Below are 18,332 nucleotides of genomic sequence, written 5' to 3'. Positions count from 1 at the left end.
TGAATGAATGAATGAATGAATGACTGGCTGGCTCACTGACTGGGTAACTGACTGACTGGCAAACTGACTGACCGACTGACTGACTGACTGAATGAGTGAATGAATGAATGGCTGGCTGACTGGCTGGCTGACTGGCTGGCTGACTGACTGACTGAATGAATGAATGAATGACTGGCTGGCTGGCTCACTGACTGGCTAACTGACTGACTGACTGACTGAATGAATGAATGAATGGCTAGCTGGCTGGCTGGCTGGCTGGCTGACTGACTGACTGACTGACTGACTGACTGACTGACTGAATGAATGAATGAATGAATGAATGAATGACTGGCTGGCTCACTGACTGGCAAACTGACTGACCGACTGACTGACTGACTGAATGAGTGAATGAATGAATGAATGAATGGCTGACTGGCTGGCTGACTGAATGACTGGCTGGCTGACTGACTGGCTAACTGACTGACTGACTGACTGACTGAATGAATGGCTGGCTGACTGGCTGGCTGACTGGCTGAATACATGTATGCATGCTGGACAGTGTGGATAGCAGCAGCACCTCTCAGGTTGCTGTGGGTGTAGAGGATGCGGCAGGTATGTGGGTCCTTCTGTACATGGTGGACATTAGCTGGGTTATACTGAAGGACCCTTTGGAGAGGAATCCTTTTGGTGTGCTATCAGTGATGAGAGTGGCTCCTGGTCCTTTGAGGGGGTGGTCAACTACCCGACTGAGCTCTGGTGATTTCACTGTGCATTTTCCTTTTCCTCCCTGGCCCATGCTTTCGCTCCACTAGAACCCTTGCCCGGAATCCGGTGCCTCCTTCCTCTCCAGGATCACCTTCTGGTGGATCACAGGGTAAGAATGGGGTCTTGAGTCTGCCTGTCCTGGGTAGGGGGCTGGAGATAGCACCCTGACCCCACATTCCTGAACTCAGGCATGATATGTGTGTGAAGCAGAAATGGCGTAGAGTTGGGGCAGAGCCTGGGGACTACGCTTGGCTTGGCTGTGGCGTGGCACCTTTCTCACAGCAGGCATAGCTGCTGTTACTGGCATTGTTTCAAAGTCCTCATCATTAGAAAGTTGATACCCATGTGCCCTAGGAATGTGGGGACAAGAACTCTGCCAGGTCGGCCAGCGAGGACATTTGACTGCCCTCCCACCCCCCTGTTTACTGTACCGCGACAGGGTCTCACTGGAGACTGTCTGAAAGCCCCTCCCAGCCCTGCTCCTTGTGTGTATAAACCTTTTACAAAGCATTTTTTAAATAAAGTCTTTTAACATGTCGTCGTTTACCCAGTTCTGTCAGCGGCCCCGCTGGGGCGGGGCGTGAGTCGACTCGAGGCTCCGGGCCCTGACGGCGCTGTGGTCTGAGTCTGTGCAGCCCTTTCCTTAGTGGGGCACACACTCATACTTAGAGTCACAGGCGTTTATAGTCTGCAGCCTGCTCTGAAACAGCTCCAGAAAATAGCGTTCACATCTGTGTCTTTGTAGAGCCAGAATGATACCACGAACCTGGCAAACTGTTGCTAATGATGAACATGGAGCCGGGTAGACAGGAATCTCTTGTAGGTCCGTGTTGTTTTTATTATCTTTGAAATTATTTCTAGCCAAAGTAAAATACTAAGCTTACTTTTTATCCTGAAACTGTTCAAACCCTTTCATGGAAAGGTTAGCAAACACTTTAGCAGATTCACCACCAGAGTTAGCCATTGTTAAAACCTGGCCATATTTGCCTTAAAATGTTGTTTTTTTTTTTCCCCACAAAACTGCCCTGGGGGTTTCCCCTACAGTGTCCTGCATGTATCTCTGAAAAGTGAGCCCATTTTCCCTGGGGCCTGGGGACACAGAATGAGCGTCCACTCAGACTAGGTTTTCTCAGTGCACAGGTCGGCCGTGGTGAGGCGGGCACCTGGGTGTGGGGCGGGTGTGCGTCGGGCTGGGTCTTCTCCCTCTGGGCTCTCACCACTTCCCCATGTGTTTCTGCCCTAGGATGATGATCCAGGGCTACCGCCAGCCCCTGGAGAGCACTGACCTCTGGTCCCTGAACAAGGAGGACAAGTCAGAACAAGTCGTGCCCGTTTTGGTAAAGAACTGGAAGAAGGAATGTGCCAAGTCCAGAAAGTAAGTGTGAGGTTGTGGCCGCAGAGGAAACCAGGCTCCTGTGGGACGGAGCTATCACCCCCTTGACGGGGTGCTGGCCATGCCTCCTCTGAAGGGCCTGGTGGCCCTGGGCAGGTGGCTTTGTTCTTCCGAGCCACAGTTTACACCTCTGCAAAGTGGGTCGTGTCTTATACGGAGATTAGGCAGTTTGGGGTGAGGCGTCTGGGAGGGTCCGCGGGTTCTACTGGCTGGGACACATGGTGAGCCTGTCTCGGGGCCTTGGCGAGCTGTGTCCAGGCCACTAGGCCCGTCCCCTCCCTGGCTCGTCCTGTTTCCTCTGCCATCCTGAGTCATCCTGTTGTTAGTGTTCAGGCCGCCAAGCCGAGCACTTCATGAGGGGTGTAGTCAAAGCCACCCCACGCGGGGGTGATTCTGACTGGATTGGATTGTCAAAGACTATTTTTTAGAGCAGTTTTAGATTCCCAGCAAATTGAGCAGATGGCACTAAGATTACCTAAGTAACCCCACTCTCCGCCACACACGAGAACCTCCTCCCACTGCCCACGTCCCCACCACAGGGGCACATTTTTTGTAATTGCTGAGCCCACATTGATACATTACAAGTTCATGGTTTATATTATGATTCATACTTGCATTCCTGAGTATAAAAGTTCAAACACACCCTACCTACTCCCACCCCATGTAAGATGTGTGCTAATGCAACCTCTATTATCTATTATTGTATCTATTATTTCTAGATTATTCTAGAAATCGGTGCAGGGTCTCTCCATGAAATCTGAGTCATCACAAACTTACAGTGCATCATCATTTTATGGACCAGTAAGAAAGAAAAGCCCGTGGCAGCTCCCAGGACATGGCGCTGACTTTAGATGCATCCTGGGTCCTGAGGAGCCAGGTGGAAGCCAGGATTGACTTGGGAGCAGTGGGTGGTGGTCGTGGGTGTTTCTCTTTTAATTAGACTTGGTTTTCTAGAGACGTTTAGATCCAAGGCAGCATTGAGTGGAAGTGCAGGTTGCCCACTGCTCTCTGCCAGAGTGCGGTGTCCCTCGTCTTTGTTATGGCTGGGTTTGTTACTCACCTTTTCTTTTTTTTTAATTTATTTTCTTACATTGTTGTTAATTCTTGGACTCTATTTGATTTCTTCCCTCCAGTAGTTTCTGTAGTTCTTCCACCACCACAGCACCCGTGACCTGTCACCATAGTCCCCTCTGTGCTTCCCTTCCATTTTTTGAGCCCCCCCCCCCCAATCTCTGGATGCCTCAGATCTGTGGTCAGCTTGCAAGTTTTGTCTTTTTCCTGATCCTTTGTTTCGTTTGTCTATATTCCGTATGTCAGCAAAACCACCTGTTAACTTCTCTTTTCCGTCTGGCTGTTCTGCTGAGCGTCATCCTTTCCAGCTCCATCCCCATTGCCACAGGTGGCATGAGTTGATCATTTTTGATCACAGAGTAGTATTCCATTGCGTATTAGACCACATCTTGAGCCATTCCTCGGCTTGGGGGCATTCAGGTTGTTTCCGTATTTTGGTGACTATCATTATTCACCTTCTATACAGAACCTGTTGACTGTTGAGCCAGCCCGGTGTGTTCGATTCCCCACAGACTGCAGAAAAACCGCAGACCTGACACCCTATTCCCCACCAGCTACAGGAAAACCGGAATTGTAGGTCTTACGTGAGACCCAGACAATGGGTGTCTGCGCTGCCAGTGCTAGGACATCTGTGGAGGACCTTGTGACTCTGGGCCGGTGGCCCACTCAGGGTGGCCATGGACATGGCAGAAGTGGTTTGAGGAGATGTAGCTGGAGCCTGTGGCAGAATGAGGGAACGGGTCCCCTTGGGGCGGGGAGGGATGCTCCAGGCTGAGTGAGGCCTGGAGCTCAGGATGTGAAGAGAGAGGTAGACTTTCCAAGGCCTGCAAGACCCCCCAGGCCTCGTAAGCAGTGCTAGGAGCAGAGACCAGTGGCTTTGTCAATTGTTATATAAGGGGGAGCAGGGCAGGGTTCTGGTGGCCTGGACGCGCCTCTGGATGGCCAATTGGGCTCTCAGGAGAGGTAGGGCCTGGATTCCTTCTTGATGAGAAGGCCGCACTGTGGGCTGCTTGTCCATCCCTGTTACCCAGCCCGCTGGCAGCATGAGTTGCCGCGCGGGTGGCAGGTGGTGCCCACACTCCCCAGGTCAGGACAGCCCTGAGCCAAACAGCCTCTCTTGGGAGCCTTTGTTTTTGAGGAATAAAATGCACTAACCATCAAGCAAAAACTAAATAAAAAAAGGGAAGAAAATTTGAGTCATTTGCATCTGTAAGCAAAACATTGAAAATCTCGCCTGGGCTTTATTTTCTGTGGCAGAGGAGGTGGCTGCCCCCCCCCCCTTCTGCATGGTGCTAGCTCTGAACATGAGCGTGAACATGTGCACATCTATAAAGTCCATTCTCTGCATAAAAGTACAAACCTGCCCTTGTGCATTATATTAGGCGTTGTGGGTCGAAGGCAAAGTATATCCAGGAAAGTCAGAATTTTAGTAAGCTGAGACTTCTTCAAACTTGGGGTACACTTTTGCCCACACCTAAAAGATCTTACATGACAATTGACAAAGCCACTGGTCTCTGCTCCTAGCACTGCTTACGAGGCCTGGGGGGTCTTGCAGGCCTTGGAAAGTCTACCTCTCTCTTCACATCCTGAGCTCCAGGCCTCACTCAGCCTGGAGCATCCCTCCCCGCCCCAAGGGGACCCGTTCCCTCATTCTGCAGATTTGTCTGTGATGCCCCATGAAAGCACCCTCTCAGTGGCTTGAGAAGTCATGTTTCTCTCACCAGGCTCCTTGATGGTGGGGTCTCCCCAGGACCTGGGTTCAGCTCACTCGTGGATGGGCCTACTACGGGCAGCTTTTGTGCCCACATCAGAATCAGACCAAGTTGTCTAGTTCCCTTTTCTTCTCGACTGCTGGCAGCCCCCTCTTGCTGTCCACCTGGCCCTTGAGAGCCTGAGTTCTGGGCACTGAAAACGGCCCTGGGAAGTGGCCCAGGGTGGAAGTGTGTGGAGAGAGCAAAACCGCGCAGGCTGGGCCACTCCCTTCCTCTCTGTCTGGCCTTCTTGTCCCCCTTGCCAACAGGACTTGTGTGCTGAAAGGAACCACACTAAATAAAAGTCCCTGCAGGAACCCAGCGTCAGAGGAAGTGAGTAAAGTGAACAGGGAGAGCCTACGTGGTCACAGCAACAATGGGAAATGCAGAACTGGCCTCTGTGGCCAGCAGATCAGGCCTGTGCTGTCGAGTTTACTGAGTGGCACAGCCTTTGAGTGTATGCTTGGATTGTAGCCTGCCTGTGTTCACAGAGCCCCAGCGGACATGCCAGGCTGGCGGGCACTCTCCCCTCATCTCTGCTCACCCTACCCTTCCACACAGAGATCACAGATGTTCCGGGAACCCCCCCCCCCCCCGCAGCGCCGTTTGCATAGACATGCAGGCAGAACAGGCTCCGCCCTCTGTGGTGAGGCAGCCGTGCAAAATCTGTGCCGACACTGGCCTTGCACACCCCCCCAGTGACCTGGGTATCCCAGCGGGGACACTTAAACTGCGGAGTGATTACAGCCCTATTACCTTCCTCTGCGAGCAGAAAGTGTCAGCAAATCTTGAGGTCCCAGTTACTTAGAACCACCCCCCGCCCGCACCCCCGGCCCCCTCCATGAATAGTGTATATGTGATGGCAACCACCTGCCCGTCCTGTCTCTGTAAACTGGACTCAAACTCGCGTGCGCTGGCACAGTCCCAGCGGAGTGAGATGCCAGGGCTGGTGAGGTCCAGGCACCTGCCTGTAGTCACCTGCCTGCAGTCACCCGGCTCGCCAGGCCCCCAGGCCCAGTGCTCACAACCACTGGCCGGGGCCTGTCTGCAGAGAGCCTGCTCCTCTGGCCGGGCCTCCCAGCTTGGGGGGCTCTCTGACCCCTCCGGGAGCCGGGGAGCCTGGTCTCTGCAGACACTGCCAGTCCTCCCGTTCACGTTCCAGGCAGCCGGTGAAGATCGTGTACCCCTCCAAGGACCCCACCCAGACCAAAGGGAGCTCCAAGCTGGACGTGAGCGAGGAGGCCGAGGCTCTGATCGTCAAGTCGCCCCAGAAGGAGCGGGACCCGTCGCTGTTCAAGGTGTTGTACCAGACCTTCGGGCCCTACTTCCTCATGAGCTTCTTGTTCAAGGCCCTCCACGACCTGATGATGTTTGCGGGCCCGGCGCTCTTAAAGTAAGACCCCTACCCAGCGTACCCCTGGGGCTCGCCCGCGTCTCTCCTACTCGCCGCTTTGCCCCGTGCTTTGTGTTACTGGGGTTCCAAGTGCCTGAAACTTACCGGGCTCCCCTGAAGCCGAAGTGGGGAGGACAGAGGTCGTTTAGGGAAGGGGAAGTTGGCCAGAGGGCGTGGCACCAGGGTCGCGGCCCCCCCCTTCTCCTTCCCTCCCTCCCCCCCTTCTCCTTCCCTCCCTCCCGGTCTCATTTCTGTCCGTCTCCCTGGGTCTCTCTGGGCTCCATGTTCCCGTGCTCCCTCCTCTGTCCTTGCTGCCCCCTTTGGGTGGTGAGCCGGAGCTGGTGAGAGGACCCAAGGCAGAGGTGCCTGTCCTGGGCAGTTTGCACGCTCACCGCCGGGTGGGTTTTCCTTGTCAGAGTGAGTGCCCGCTGCGCCCGCCTCTTGGGGGAGCAGGTCGGCCTGCTGAAGCCGGAGCTCCCCTTGCCACGTGCCGGCCCCGCGCCCCTTACACGGGCTCTGCCGTGCCCCTTTGCAGGCTGCTCATCAACTTCGTGACAGACAAGAGCGCCCCGGCCTGGCAGGGCTACTTCTACACGGCGCTGCTGTTCGTCAGCGCCTGCCTGCAGACCCTGGTGCTGCACCAGTACTTCCACATCTGCTTCGTCAGCGGCATGAGGGTCAAGACGGCCGTCATCGGCGCCGTCTACCGCAAGGTGGGGGGCCCAGGCGGGGCACCACTGGGGCAGGCGGGGCCTGCCGTAGCCTCAGAATCCGTGGTCTTGGCTGGTCACCCCGAAAGCCCCTGTGGGCTTCCCACCAGGATCCTGGGGCAGCTGGAGGGCTGGGACTGACCTCAGCCCAGCGATAGTGAGAGGGAGGGTGTGGGGTGTCTGAGCCCCGTCAGACACAGCTTGTCCTTGGCTGGGAAAATCCAGATTCAAACCCTCACTTGGCCCTTAATATTTTGTTTTGACTCTGCTTGAGCAAAGCAGATGGGACACACCTGGATGAGGGTGCGGTCGGCGAGCTCGTGTACACCCACCTGAGAAGAACGAGGGTTCCTCCTTGGCCCTTTCATATCTCAGCCTTGGCGGCGAGGACCCTGCTCAGGCCCCTTGGCGTGGGAAGAGATGTGTAACAAGTCGCCGGGAAGGAGGGACAAGGTCACTGGTTCTCGGCCTGGTCTGCAAGTTAGACTCACCCGGAGAGCTTAGGAATGTCCCGAGCCCCAGGCTGCACCTCGCGGGACTCCGCCAGGATTCCGAGGGTGGGACCGGGGCTTGCCAGGTGCTGGTGTAAAACCACATTTAGGAACCGGTGCAGTTTTGTCCTTCCGGAGGGTTGGCCAGTCTAGAGATATTTTTGGTTGTCGTAGCAGGTGGGTGGAAGCAAGGAGAGACCAGGGTGCTGGCCAGTATCCCACACCGTCCAGGAGATCCCCACAAAGCTCCATCCGGCCTCATGTGGCTGTCACGCCAACGCCGAGAAACCCTGGCTGAGGCTTCGGTCCTTCGGTGTGAAATGGGGGTCAGCAGCTCATGTCACCCCAGCGCTTGCTGGAGTTTTAAATCCTCGGGCCCACCCAGACCTGTGGAATCAGAACTGCCGTGAACTACCCCGCTGGGGTGATGTGTGTGTGTTCCCTAAAATGTGGGAGCCCTAGTTTAGGTGACCTCAAGGTTCCTTCCATGTTGAGGAACTCAGGTGGGGGAGGGTGCGGGCGCTGCCCACAGAGGGCACTCCGGGGAGGCAAGTGCCGGGAGGCAGGTGTGTCTGCTGGAGGAGAAAGGGCCTCCGCCGGTCTGCACCCCACTGGCTCTGTGCGGCCTGAGCCAGTCCGCGTGCTCACTCTTTCTCCTCTGCCACAGGCCCTGGTGATCACCAACTCAGCCAGGAAAACCTCCACCGTTGGGGAGATTGTCAACCTCATGTCAGTGGACGCCCAGAGGTTCATGGACCTGGCCACGTACATCAACATGATCTGGTCGGCCCCCTTGCAAGTCATCCTGGCCCTCTACCTCCTGTGGCTGGTGTGTCTGACGCCCCCGCCCCCCACCATGGGGCCTCCACACGTGGGCGGTAGGGGCGAGGCCGCGGCTGTGAGATCCTCCAGCCTGCTGGGGTTTCCTGCCACCGTTTCCATGTTATTTTCTGAGTCTTCAGTCCACTCCTGGATATTTGTTCCTTCCCTTAGTTGTCAGGTTCATGTTCTCACCAGGGCATGGTACGTGTGTGTATCTGACCTTACGTGGACAGGGCATGTAATTAACCCACAGACACACCATATCCCTCTCCTGCTGGGGTCCCACCACATACTCAGCAAACTCATTCATTCACTCGTCCCTATTTATGTTGGTCTGTGGGCATACAAGTTCATCTTAAAGTAGCCTAATCAGATAAAGGGAATTCTGTGGGTGCATCTGATTGCAAAGTCCAGGGGCCAGCTTCAGGCATGGATGGATCTAGGAGACTGGCAGTGCTGTAAGGACTCAGTCTCATGCTCCTCTATTTCTTGGCTCTATTTTCCTCTGAATTGACTTTTTCACAGATGACTTCTTAGCTTAGAGTTTATGTCATCTTCAGGGCGTGTGGTGCTGGAGAAAGGAGAGCACTCATTCCTCTTTGCCTCAGCAGAGTCCCGGGGAGCACTTTGATTGGCCAGCCGGGGTCCCATAGCCCCCCGCGATGGAACCGTGGAGGTGTGCTTGCAGCCCCTCCGGATAAGCAGCCGACGAGCAGATGCTCTCCGCCTGGCCTCGCCTCATTCCCCCCCCCTCCCCGGACTTTCCTTCCATCAGGAATTCCCTGCCCCCTGGGCTCCCCCAGCGGTAGAACCCATCCACCTTCCTGGCTCTGCCTCTTCCACGGGTTTTTTGGGGCCCCCAGTCAAGTGCACGTCCTCCTGGGTGAACACCAGGGTCTCCACTGCAGGGACTCATCTGGCCTTCTTCCGCATGCTCTGTCCACCCCGCACCTCTGAGCTCAGGGGTTGTCCCTGCAGGGCCCTGAGCACACACATTAGCTGCCGATTTGACTGTGCATCTGTCAGGCAGCAGAGGAATGAATGGAAAGTGTTTCTAACAATGAAACTTGGGGGAAATCCCCGGCGTTTAAACAGCAAAAGAAATGTCTTTTTAGTAAGGCATTTTGAGGTGTCTGCCATAAATTGTCGCCACAGGCAACTTGTTTTCGAAATGATGGGCCAGGTGAACCTTAGGAAAGTTGCTCTGTGTTGGATGAAGGTAGCTTATTGCATTATTGACGTGGGGGCAACTAATTCTTTGTTGCTGGGGGCCGTGCTGAAAAGTGCAGGCTGTCTACTGGCATTTCTGGCCTCTCCCCCAGACGACAAAAACTCAGCACCCCCTCTCCACCCACCCCACACCCGATGCGACACCCTAATGTTTCCTGGGGGAAAATTCCTTCCTCATAGGAAACCCCTGCTTTAGATCGAAACTAGGATTTCTCTATCTGACCATCAGAATCACGGGATGGTGGAAGACGGAATGTGTCCAGCAGTCAGACTGCCTGGCTCAGACCCTGCCTCTCCTGTGACCAGCTCTCACCCTTGGACTCGCCACTCACTGTGTCCAAATGGGTGGGGACAGAGGTGGCCCTCAGGCTCGGGGCGCTGGCAGCTAGCTGAGTCGACACAGATGCTGTTTCTAGAAGTGTCGCTGTGTTTGTGTAACCAGGCTGAACAGTGCCCACTATGTTTTGGTCACCATTATTTGCTCAGAGTTGATTCTCACACTTTGGATTGTTGGGGTGTCTTCAGCTTCCCTGAGTGGAGACACAGCACAGAAGCCACCTGGGCCACTGGAGTCCTGAGCATAGCTGCTCAGAGGGCCTTAAGCACTTCGTGTTTTCTGAACACCCGACAGGGATGGCGCCCAGAGCCCCGCTGTGTGTCTCAGCTGTGCGACTCCTCACGGAGCCTCATTTCTGGGGGACTCGGCCTGGGAGAGAGGTCGCCTTGTGTCTTGCTTTGGCCTCCTCCCCTCTCTGAAAGGCGCTCTTTATCAGCAAACGGATGATAGAAAAAACAAAAACAGCAACACCAGATGGATGATAGAACAAGGCCGCCACCTCTTACTTCCTATCCCCAAACTGAAGAGCTCTGAAAACTGAAAGTTTTCCTCAACTCATCAGCGAACTATAGTGAAGGATTCTGATCTTGATTCTTCTTTTCAGTGTGAATATTGCTCTTTTACTGTGGAAAAATAAACACATTTCTTTGACTGTGGGCGCTGTGCTAGGCCCCCCGGGGGGTGCAGCGCAGTGTGTGGCATGTGCAGCTATGTCAGGGATCCCCAAGGCCACACCCGCCTGATGAGGCGCGGCGGGGGGCACTCACAGCTACAGTTTACACAGTAGAATTAGCAAAGGAAATAGCGCAGGGGCTGGTTTCCAGGGGGGCTAGGTACCGGAGTCCCACAGTCCTCACCTAGTGAAGTCACCTGGGGTGTACCCCAGTGACAGCTTGCAGTAACCCCTGTGGGATGGCACCAGCTTGGGAAGTCCCATGGGGTCTGCCCAGGGGCCTGGGGTCTCATCATATTGGCATCCACTGTCTGGCACATACCAGACTTTCAGGTTTCCAGAAGAAAGAGCAGAATTCAGCATCTACCATGTTGTTCTTATGGACGGCTTAGGCACGTCGGCCCCCCTTGCCGGTCCTGAGTGGGGGCCACCCTCCCCAGGCCCAGCCCCAGGCCTGCCTAGGACCAGGTTTGCCAGCCTGCCAGCCCGATCAGCAGGTGGACTGTGTGAACTGTCCTCTGCTCAACACTGTCTTACCCCTAAGAACATGTAGGTCCCACATCTCTTACCTGGAAACCGTGGGACCAGGTGAGGTTTATAAGTTAGAGCTTTAGGAATGCAGAAAGGCCATAAAAGGTGGGATCTGAGAGATGCTCAGGAATAAATCTGTGTACCCCATTGCAGGGTAAATGTAGCCCCTGACTTGCTGGGCAGTCTGTGGGTAACTCCACTGGAGGACGCCCTGCATTGGGCCTGTGTACCCCGTCTTGGGAATAATGAAGGGTCTCCTTTCCTTCCTTAGAACCTGGGCCCTTCCGTCCTGGCCGGGGTGGTGGTGATGATCCTGATGGTCCCCCTCAATGCCGTGATGGCCATGAAGACCAAGACTTACCAGGTAGGGTGTCTTGTCTCCACAGGCTCCCAAGCAGGGCCCTTGCTCACCTGTTGGAACCCTCTAGGAAGGTGAACAAATGCTGATGCCCAGGCCCCACGGATTCTGATTCACCAAAAGTGGGGCCATCATTGGGCTCTCTTTCAGCCTTGTGGGTGATCACAGTGGGCAGCCAATATCAAGAGCTCCTGAAATAATCACAAGTGGGCAGGTAAAATCCCACCTGGGAGTCCTAAGAGATTCCTGGTTTCCCATAGAGTGGATTCACTTATGTGTGTCTGCAAGAACTGAGTGAAAATCACCCACTCCATTGCCTGCCCCCAACCTGGTAAGCGCTTACCTTATGCTAAGTACACTGTGAAATTCTTTATTTTTGGTGTTTTTCAAATTTTAAATACCCGCGTAATAGAGTGAATGCCGTCTCATAAAAAACATTCCCCAAACCCCAGACATTGCATAGATTAATAAAAGGGTTGTCTCTCTCAGCCTCCCCTCATTCATGGCAAACACCTTGAAACACATTCTTCTAGAATGTTCTGAGGTTTATGTAGAGTTAATCGGACACACATACATGCACGCCTGTGTATTTGACGCATTTTGTCCTCTGAAATCACACCTCGGGATCTTTCTGTCTCGGCCACAGCGCGTGACTTCATTTTCTTGAACGGGTCCTGCCGGTCCATTACCGAGAAGGACCAGACTTCCTTCTCTGCGCCGGTAGCTGGCTGTTTCTGTCCTGCCTGTGGCGGAGGTTTCCAAGGAGAGCGCTCGGCCACCACCTCCCCCCCCCCTGCCCCAGCATGGGAGAGACAGGGGGAGGCGGCGGCAGGGAAGGGGGTAGGAGCCCCGTCCCCTTTCTCCTCTCCCTGCCGAACAGCTTCAGTTCCTGGCTCCGAGGTCACGTTGCTGACAGTTTCTTCTGTGACCCAGGCTCAGTGCTGGGCTTCCCTGCGCGCTGAGTGACCAGCGGCGTGGAAAATGCTGGGTGCCATTAAAAATACTTCACACCTGTAGGGCAGAGGCGCCCAGTGGCGGGACCAGCGTAGGCCGGCGCGTAGCATTTCAGCCTTTTAACAGCCCCGTCCCGGCGAAAAATCAGTAAAGAAACCAAGAAGATGGAGAGGAAAAAACAACAAAACTCTTGTGTTTCGGTCGGCAGAGTTCCCCCCCCCCCCCAACAAAGAGGTTTTCTCGTCTCTGTCAGTTCTGAAATTAATAGTTTTCCTCGCATCTTCATTCATGGCATCTCGAAGCATCTGCAGGCTGCTCGGCAAGTCTGTGGGCACACTCTGGGGGTCCAGAGTGGGGCGCCCCGCGACGGCAGGGCCCGTGTCTCCGCCCCTCAAAGGCAGGCTCCTCTTTGGGTGATGAGGGGGGACAGTCTGAGGCGGGGCTGGAGCGGTGGGGGCGGGCAGGGGGCTAATTCCCTTCTCCTTGCAGGTGGCCCACATGAAGAGCAAAGACAATCGGATCAAGCTGATGAATGAAATTCTCAACGGGATCAAAGTGCTGAAGCTGTACGCTTGGGAGCTGGCGTTCAAGGACAAGGTGCTGGAGATCAGGCAGGAGGAGCTGAAGGCCCTCAGGAAGTCTGCCTACCTGGCAGCCGTGGGGACCTTCACCTGGGTCTGCACCCCTTTCCTGGTGAGTGAAGCCGGCGATCCTGGCCCGCCTCCCGTAGACTTTGTCTTTCTGCGACAAAATGGCCTTTGGAAGTCACTGTTTCACTCTTTCTCTCTTAAAAACTTCCTTTCCCGCCTTCTCCCTGCTGTGTTGTTCCAGCACTTAGTATCAGCTTGGCCAAGGAGACTCATGTCAGCCAGGTCAGGAACTGGTTACAGGCAGCCCCAGGCCCCACCCCAGGCCTGCTGGAACAGAATCTGAATTTTAACGGTCTGCTAGGTGCTTTGAAACTTTGAAGTTTCAGAAACAGAGGCACAGAGTGAGCGTAAGCAAACTTTCTCTGTCAAGGACCGACTAGCAAGTGTTCCAGGCACTCCGAGCTGTGTGGTCTCCCTGTGCCCACCGCCAGCGTGGCGTGCAGGCAGCCAGGCCTAACGATTCGAGTGGGTGGCTGTATGTCCGTAAAAATGTACTCATGGACTGAAATTTGAATTTTAAATCATCTTCAAGTGTCATGCAATACTGTGACCTTGATGTTTTTCCAGTCATTTAAAAATGTAAATGTAAATTTCCTCCATCCTGGCCACTGGCTGCCGTGTCCTAACGCCTGGTCTGGGGCGGGGTGCTGCCAGCTCACCTGTGACCTGAGGCCGGTGGTTCTGACACCATCAAGGGCGGGGGCCCGGGACCTTTAGTCTAGTTCCATGTCGAGCAGCCCAGGCAGAGCAGCTGGAAGGGAGCCAGGCACTACCCACTGCTCCTTGGCCAGGAAAGGGCTCTTGAGACCCTCTACCCAAGATTGAGAAGGGGACCCCAGGACACCAGTAGGGAGACCTGCCTGGGTGTGAGAGAGACTCCAAAGGGCTGAGGGTAGGGTCTCTATAGGTTTCAGGACTGGGGTTTGAGAACAAATAAATTCCGTTGTACTGACTGGAAGGGCAAGGGTGGTGGACTCAGCTAAAGCCCATTCGTGGTGGCCAGCTGCGGCCCCCTGGGCTGCAGCTGGGAGGTGGTGTGGGCTCGTGACCACCTCCTGGGTGAGCCCCTCACGACAGCCTGTGCCCATGCTCCAGGCCAAGTGGTGTCAAGGTCTGTGACTCCTTCCTTCTGGGTCTGTGACTCCTTTTCTCCCCACAGCCGACCTGATAGCTGTGGAGGGGGCTCAGAAACAGGACAAGGACAGTGAGAGTCCCGCCCCGCGGGAGCAGCAAAGTTCTTGTCCTGGATCCCTGTCCTGCCCTGGACCCTCCTGTCTCTGTCCCATGGTGCTGCCTCTGGGCTTCACACACGCAGCCCAGAGGGCTCGGGCCCTGGGCGTGCCCCATGACTGACCACTATCAGGACAGGGCTTGGCTCAGAGAGCGACGTCTCTGCGGATCCAGGCTCTGTGTCCCCACGGCTCCTTGGCCGACAGCCAGGACGCCAAGCTGGAAGGCCTTGTCTCTCTCCGCACCCCAGTCTCCCAGACTCCCCAGGGCTTTGGTGGCTGTTTTGTTTTTCCTTTAGAGGGGAAAAAGCACCAGAAGGTAGTTATCTGGGGTGATAGTTTTATTATTTTTCTTTAAACCGTGAAGTAGTCTCCACTGTTGAATGTTCTCTTTTGTGTGGAAAGGCACATGTTTGCACGGTCACAGTGGTTAGAGCTGGGGCTCCCCAGAGGTGTCTCAGCCTCGGCACCCCATGCCTGGACCCAGTAACTTTGCTGGGGAGCCGTCCTGCGCCTTGTGCACAGGCTCAGCGGCGCTCCTGGCCTCTACCCCCACAGTACCAAGCCGTAGCTCTCAGCGCTCCTCCCCAGCTGAAATCGGACGTGCCTCGCCTGAGCGCCATGCGTTACGGCTCTTCCCTTCCTCTGGCCCCACCCGCCCTCTCCTGTGCCGGTCTCTGTTTCTCAGGAGTCACAGCCGTGCGAGCACAGCAGAGACTATACTGAGACAGTTAAACTTACAGAGCTCGTTTCCTCACTTTAATACAGGTGTCAGCAAACATCCAGAAAACTCGAGGCATTTTGAAGAAATTTTTTTCATAAACGATGTGCAGCCAGCAGCCACATGACAAGTTAGGCTGTTAGGACGGGGACCCTCGTGTATGGCCCTTTGCTGTGCCTGTTGGGTTCTATGATGAAACCTCCAGGGTCTGGTTTGTCTCCTGTTCGCTGGCCTTTTATTTATCATTGCCTGCCCTGGTCGTTAGGAGCCCGCGGCAGGAGGTGAGTGAGGTCTGGCTGGTTATTCTCTGGCTGGAGCTTGTCATGTAGCTTTGGGGTGAGCAGAGAAGGCTGGAGCTGACAGGCTTCCAGAGACGGAGTTTGTTGAGCTACTTGGCTCAACAGGCGATCCTGGGTTTCAGTCCCAGACCTCGGACACCGCCGCCCTGACTGCATTAGGGTAAAGTGTGCGGCCCCAGGTTCTTTCCATTGGCAAATTCCTGCCCTTCAAGGATGATGAGGTGTTTACCCACCGGCAGGAAATGATGGAAGACAGAGGCCGAGGCTCGGACCAGAGTGGGGTGCCATTGGGGGGATGGATGGGCTGTTGTTCTAGCATATGGAGCCTGGCATTTATCATGCCCACTTAATGCACTTTCCCAAAATAACCCAAGCTCAAGAGTTGGCATTTTCCAACTTGGGCGATCCGTGAGCTGCCTGTCTTCAGCTGGCCTGGTCCTTCCTCCGTTAAGCAGCCACACCTGCTGTCCTTCCCTGGCGGCCGGGTCACACACGGACCGTGGCCTCCCTCGGACACAGGCGACCTGGCATATGACACACACCCAGGTGTGCAGAGTCGGGTGATGGAAGAAGGGAAGGGACGTCAGGTGTGAAGTCTGTTGGTCAGGAACTGTCTTCTAAGTGGCAGAAGTCAAATTCAAATGAAAGAGATTTAAAAAGAGGGAGCCGGGGAGGGAGGATGGAAGGAGAGGAGGAGACGGGTTTCAGAGAGGCTTTTACCAGCCAGCGGGGCCCTGGCTGTGTCAGTAGCACGGACTGTGAAGAGGTGCATTAAAAAAACTTTTTGTTACTATTCTTATTGAACCACAGTTCCCATTTTAAAGTGTACCCTTCAGTGAACACCCTGAATGTAAGTATTATTCCTGGGTTGCACCTCCATCCCCACCATCTAAAGCCAGACATTTTCATCACCCCAGAAGGAAACCCTATGCTCCATGGCAGTCACCCCCCAGCCCACACCCTCACCCCCAGGCACACACTAAGCCACATCTCGGTTCAGCAGGCCTGCCTGTTCTGGACATTCCCTATACACGGAATCGCTCTGTGGCCCCTCTGTGTCTGTTTTCTTTCAATTAGTAGAATGTTCCCGAGGTTTATCCATGTCGTAGCAGGTCATCATGACTGCATTCCCCTCGGCGGCTGATACTGTTCCTTTATGAGGGTGTATTCATCGATAGTTTTGGTGAAGCCTGTCTTTGGGTCCAAGACCAGTGCGTCATCGCTTCCTGTTAGTGGGGCGTCGGTCTGTACAGACATGGGTGTCCCTTGGTGGCGCCGTGAGTGCTTCACCTCCCCCGGGCCCTGGAGCTCGGGGCCCTGTCTTGGGTCAGCTGGTTTATAATGTCAGCGCCAGCCAGGAAGGGGTTCTGCTCCCGGCGACATGCTGGGGGGACCCGGTGACTCGATTCCGCCCAGGGCAGCTGACTTTCCCCAGAGACCAGCTTTCGTGGTCCCGGGACCCTGGGCGGAGAGGGATGTGGCGACTTGCCATCTGCCAGCCCCAGGTGCCCCGAGGCTGCACCTGTGCTCCGCCTCCTGGCAACACCTGGCACTGACTGGCCCCGGGGGAGGCGTGGATCCACCTGTTAATCTTTTACCTCCTGCCTAAGCCAGCGGCCGGACCTGGATCATATTACCGGGCCCTGCCCTGCTCCTGACCAGCGAGGTCGGGTATTGCCGTCCTAGATGACTGAACCCAAATTCTGGGAGCCTGAGCAGCAAAATCCCAGGAACCAGCACGGGGCGAAAGCAGGCCTGATGTCACGGGGAAGGGAATCTCAATTCTCCAAGACTTGTTTTCCTTCCCTTCTTTTTTTTTTTTTTTTAAAGATTTATTATTCATACAGAACTGGGGTACAGGCCAGAGATGCAGAGGGTGAGAGGAGCCACCAGAGACAGAGTGGGGAGCAGAACAGGCAGATGGACGAAGCACACTGCTGAGGGGAGCAGCGGGTGGGTCAGGAGAGATCTGCTTCCCCCTGTGGATCTCCTCTGGGGCAGGTGGGGCTCGAACTCATGCAGAAGTGGCTTTAGCTTCTCAGTGCTGTGCTTTCACCCGCTGCGCCACCAGGGAGGGCCTCCTTCTGTTCTTTAACAACAGCTTCCTTTCCCTAGAGCCTCTGCGCTAGAAGGAGCTGGCGCTGTTTCCAGCCCTCCACCCACCTCACAGACAGGGCGGTTGGAGAGTGAGGCCAGTACTCAGGGCTCCTCCCTGCCTGCCCGAGGGGCTGGCCTGCTGCGCTTGCTGTGGGCAGGGGCCCTCACTGGGCGGGTGCTCCTGCCCCATGGCCGGCCCAGGCCTCGGCTCAGCCTGCGCCTTCCCCTTGCAGGTGGCCTTGTCCACGTTTGCCGTGTACGTGACCATCGACAAGAACAACGTCCTGGATGCCCAGAAAGCCTTTGTGTCCTTGGCCTTGTTCAACATCCTCCGCTTTCCCCTGAACATCCTCCCCATGGTCATCAGCAGCATTGTGCAGGTGCGCAGGCGGGCGCTGTGGGGGGCTCCTTGGGCTGGAGCAAAGGGGCGTGGATATCCCTCGGGGGCCCCACCTGTCTCACTCCGCAGGGGGCCGGGCAGGTCCGCCCCGCTGGCTTCTGGCCTCAGAGAACAGATGTGTCTCCTCCTCGACAAACAACGTGATTTTGAGCACAGACGGTCCCCAGATCTGGGATGTTTCAACTAAAGATTTTTCGACTTTTCAGTGTTGTGAAATTGATTCGCATTCAGTAGAGACTGCACTTAGAATTTGGAATTTTGGTCTTCCCGTGGGCCAGGGACTTGAGGGGGGCTGGACCTCTCTCACGGGAGCCCCAGTCGGGCACACTGTCTCCAGGATAAAGAGCCCAGACGTGCGGTATTCGCACGTGGCACTTGGCGCTGGGTTGCCCTGACCCTCGCGCCAGGTGGGCTGGCCCAGTGGCAGTCACCAGGTGCGCGCGGTGACAGGGTGTGGGCGTGTAGACCTGCCAGGCTC

At 55.4% G+C, this 18,332-nt stretch overlaps 1 protein-coding gene across 1 annotated transcript in view; it reads left to right on the top strand.

Annotated features, from left to right (window-relative positions):
- ABCC1 (ATP-binding cassette, sub-family C (CFTR/MRP), member 1) overlaps positions 1-18,332 on the top strand; it is a 69,504-nt gene that overhangs the window by 13,844 nt on the left and 37,328 nt on the right. Inside the window, exons 6-13 of the mRNA XM_012731654.1 lie at positions 792-853; positions 1,988-2,119; positions 6,122-6,352; positions 6,888-7,065; positions 8,221-8,382; positions 11,418-11,510; positions 12,948-13,151; positions 17,688-17,834. Coding sequence (XP_012587108.1) covers positions 792-853; positions 1,988-2,119; positions 6,122-6,352; positions 6,888-7,065; positions 8,221-8,382; positions 11,418-11,510; positions 12,948-13,151; positions 17,688-17,834 — 1,209 coding nt within the window. The remainder of the gene's footprint in view (positions 1-791; positions 854-1,987; positions 2,120-6,121; positions 6,353-6,887; positions 7,066-8,220; positions 8,383-11,417; positions 11,511-12,947; positions 13,152-17,687; positions 17,835-18,332) is intronic.

The sequence above is a fragment of the Condylura cristata genome, unplaced genomic scaffold (genome assembly GCF_000260355.1).
Source record: "Condylura cristata isolate star-nosed mole 26May11 unplaced genomic scaffold, ConCri1.0 scaffold00032, whole genome shotgun sequence".
Lineage (NCBI taxonomy): Eukaryota > Metazoa > Chordata > Mammalia > Eulipotyphla > Talpidae > Condylura > Condylura cristata.
Note: the sequence above shows the minus strand (reverse complement) of the source record. Positions and strands in the feature narration are given on the sequence as shown.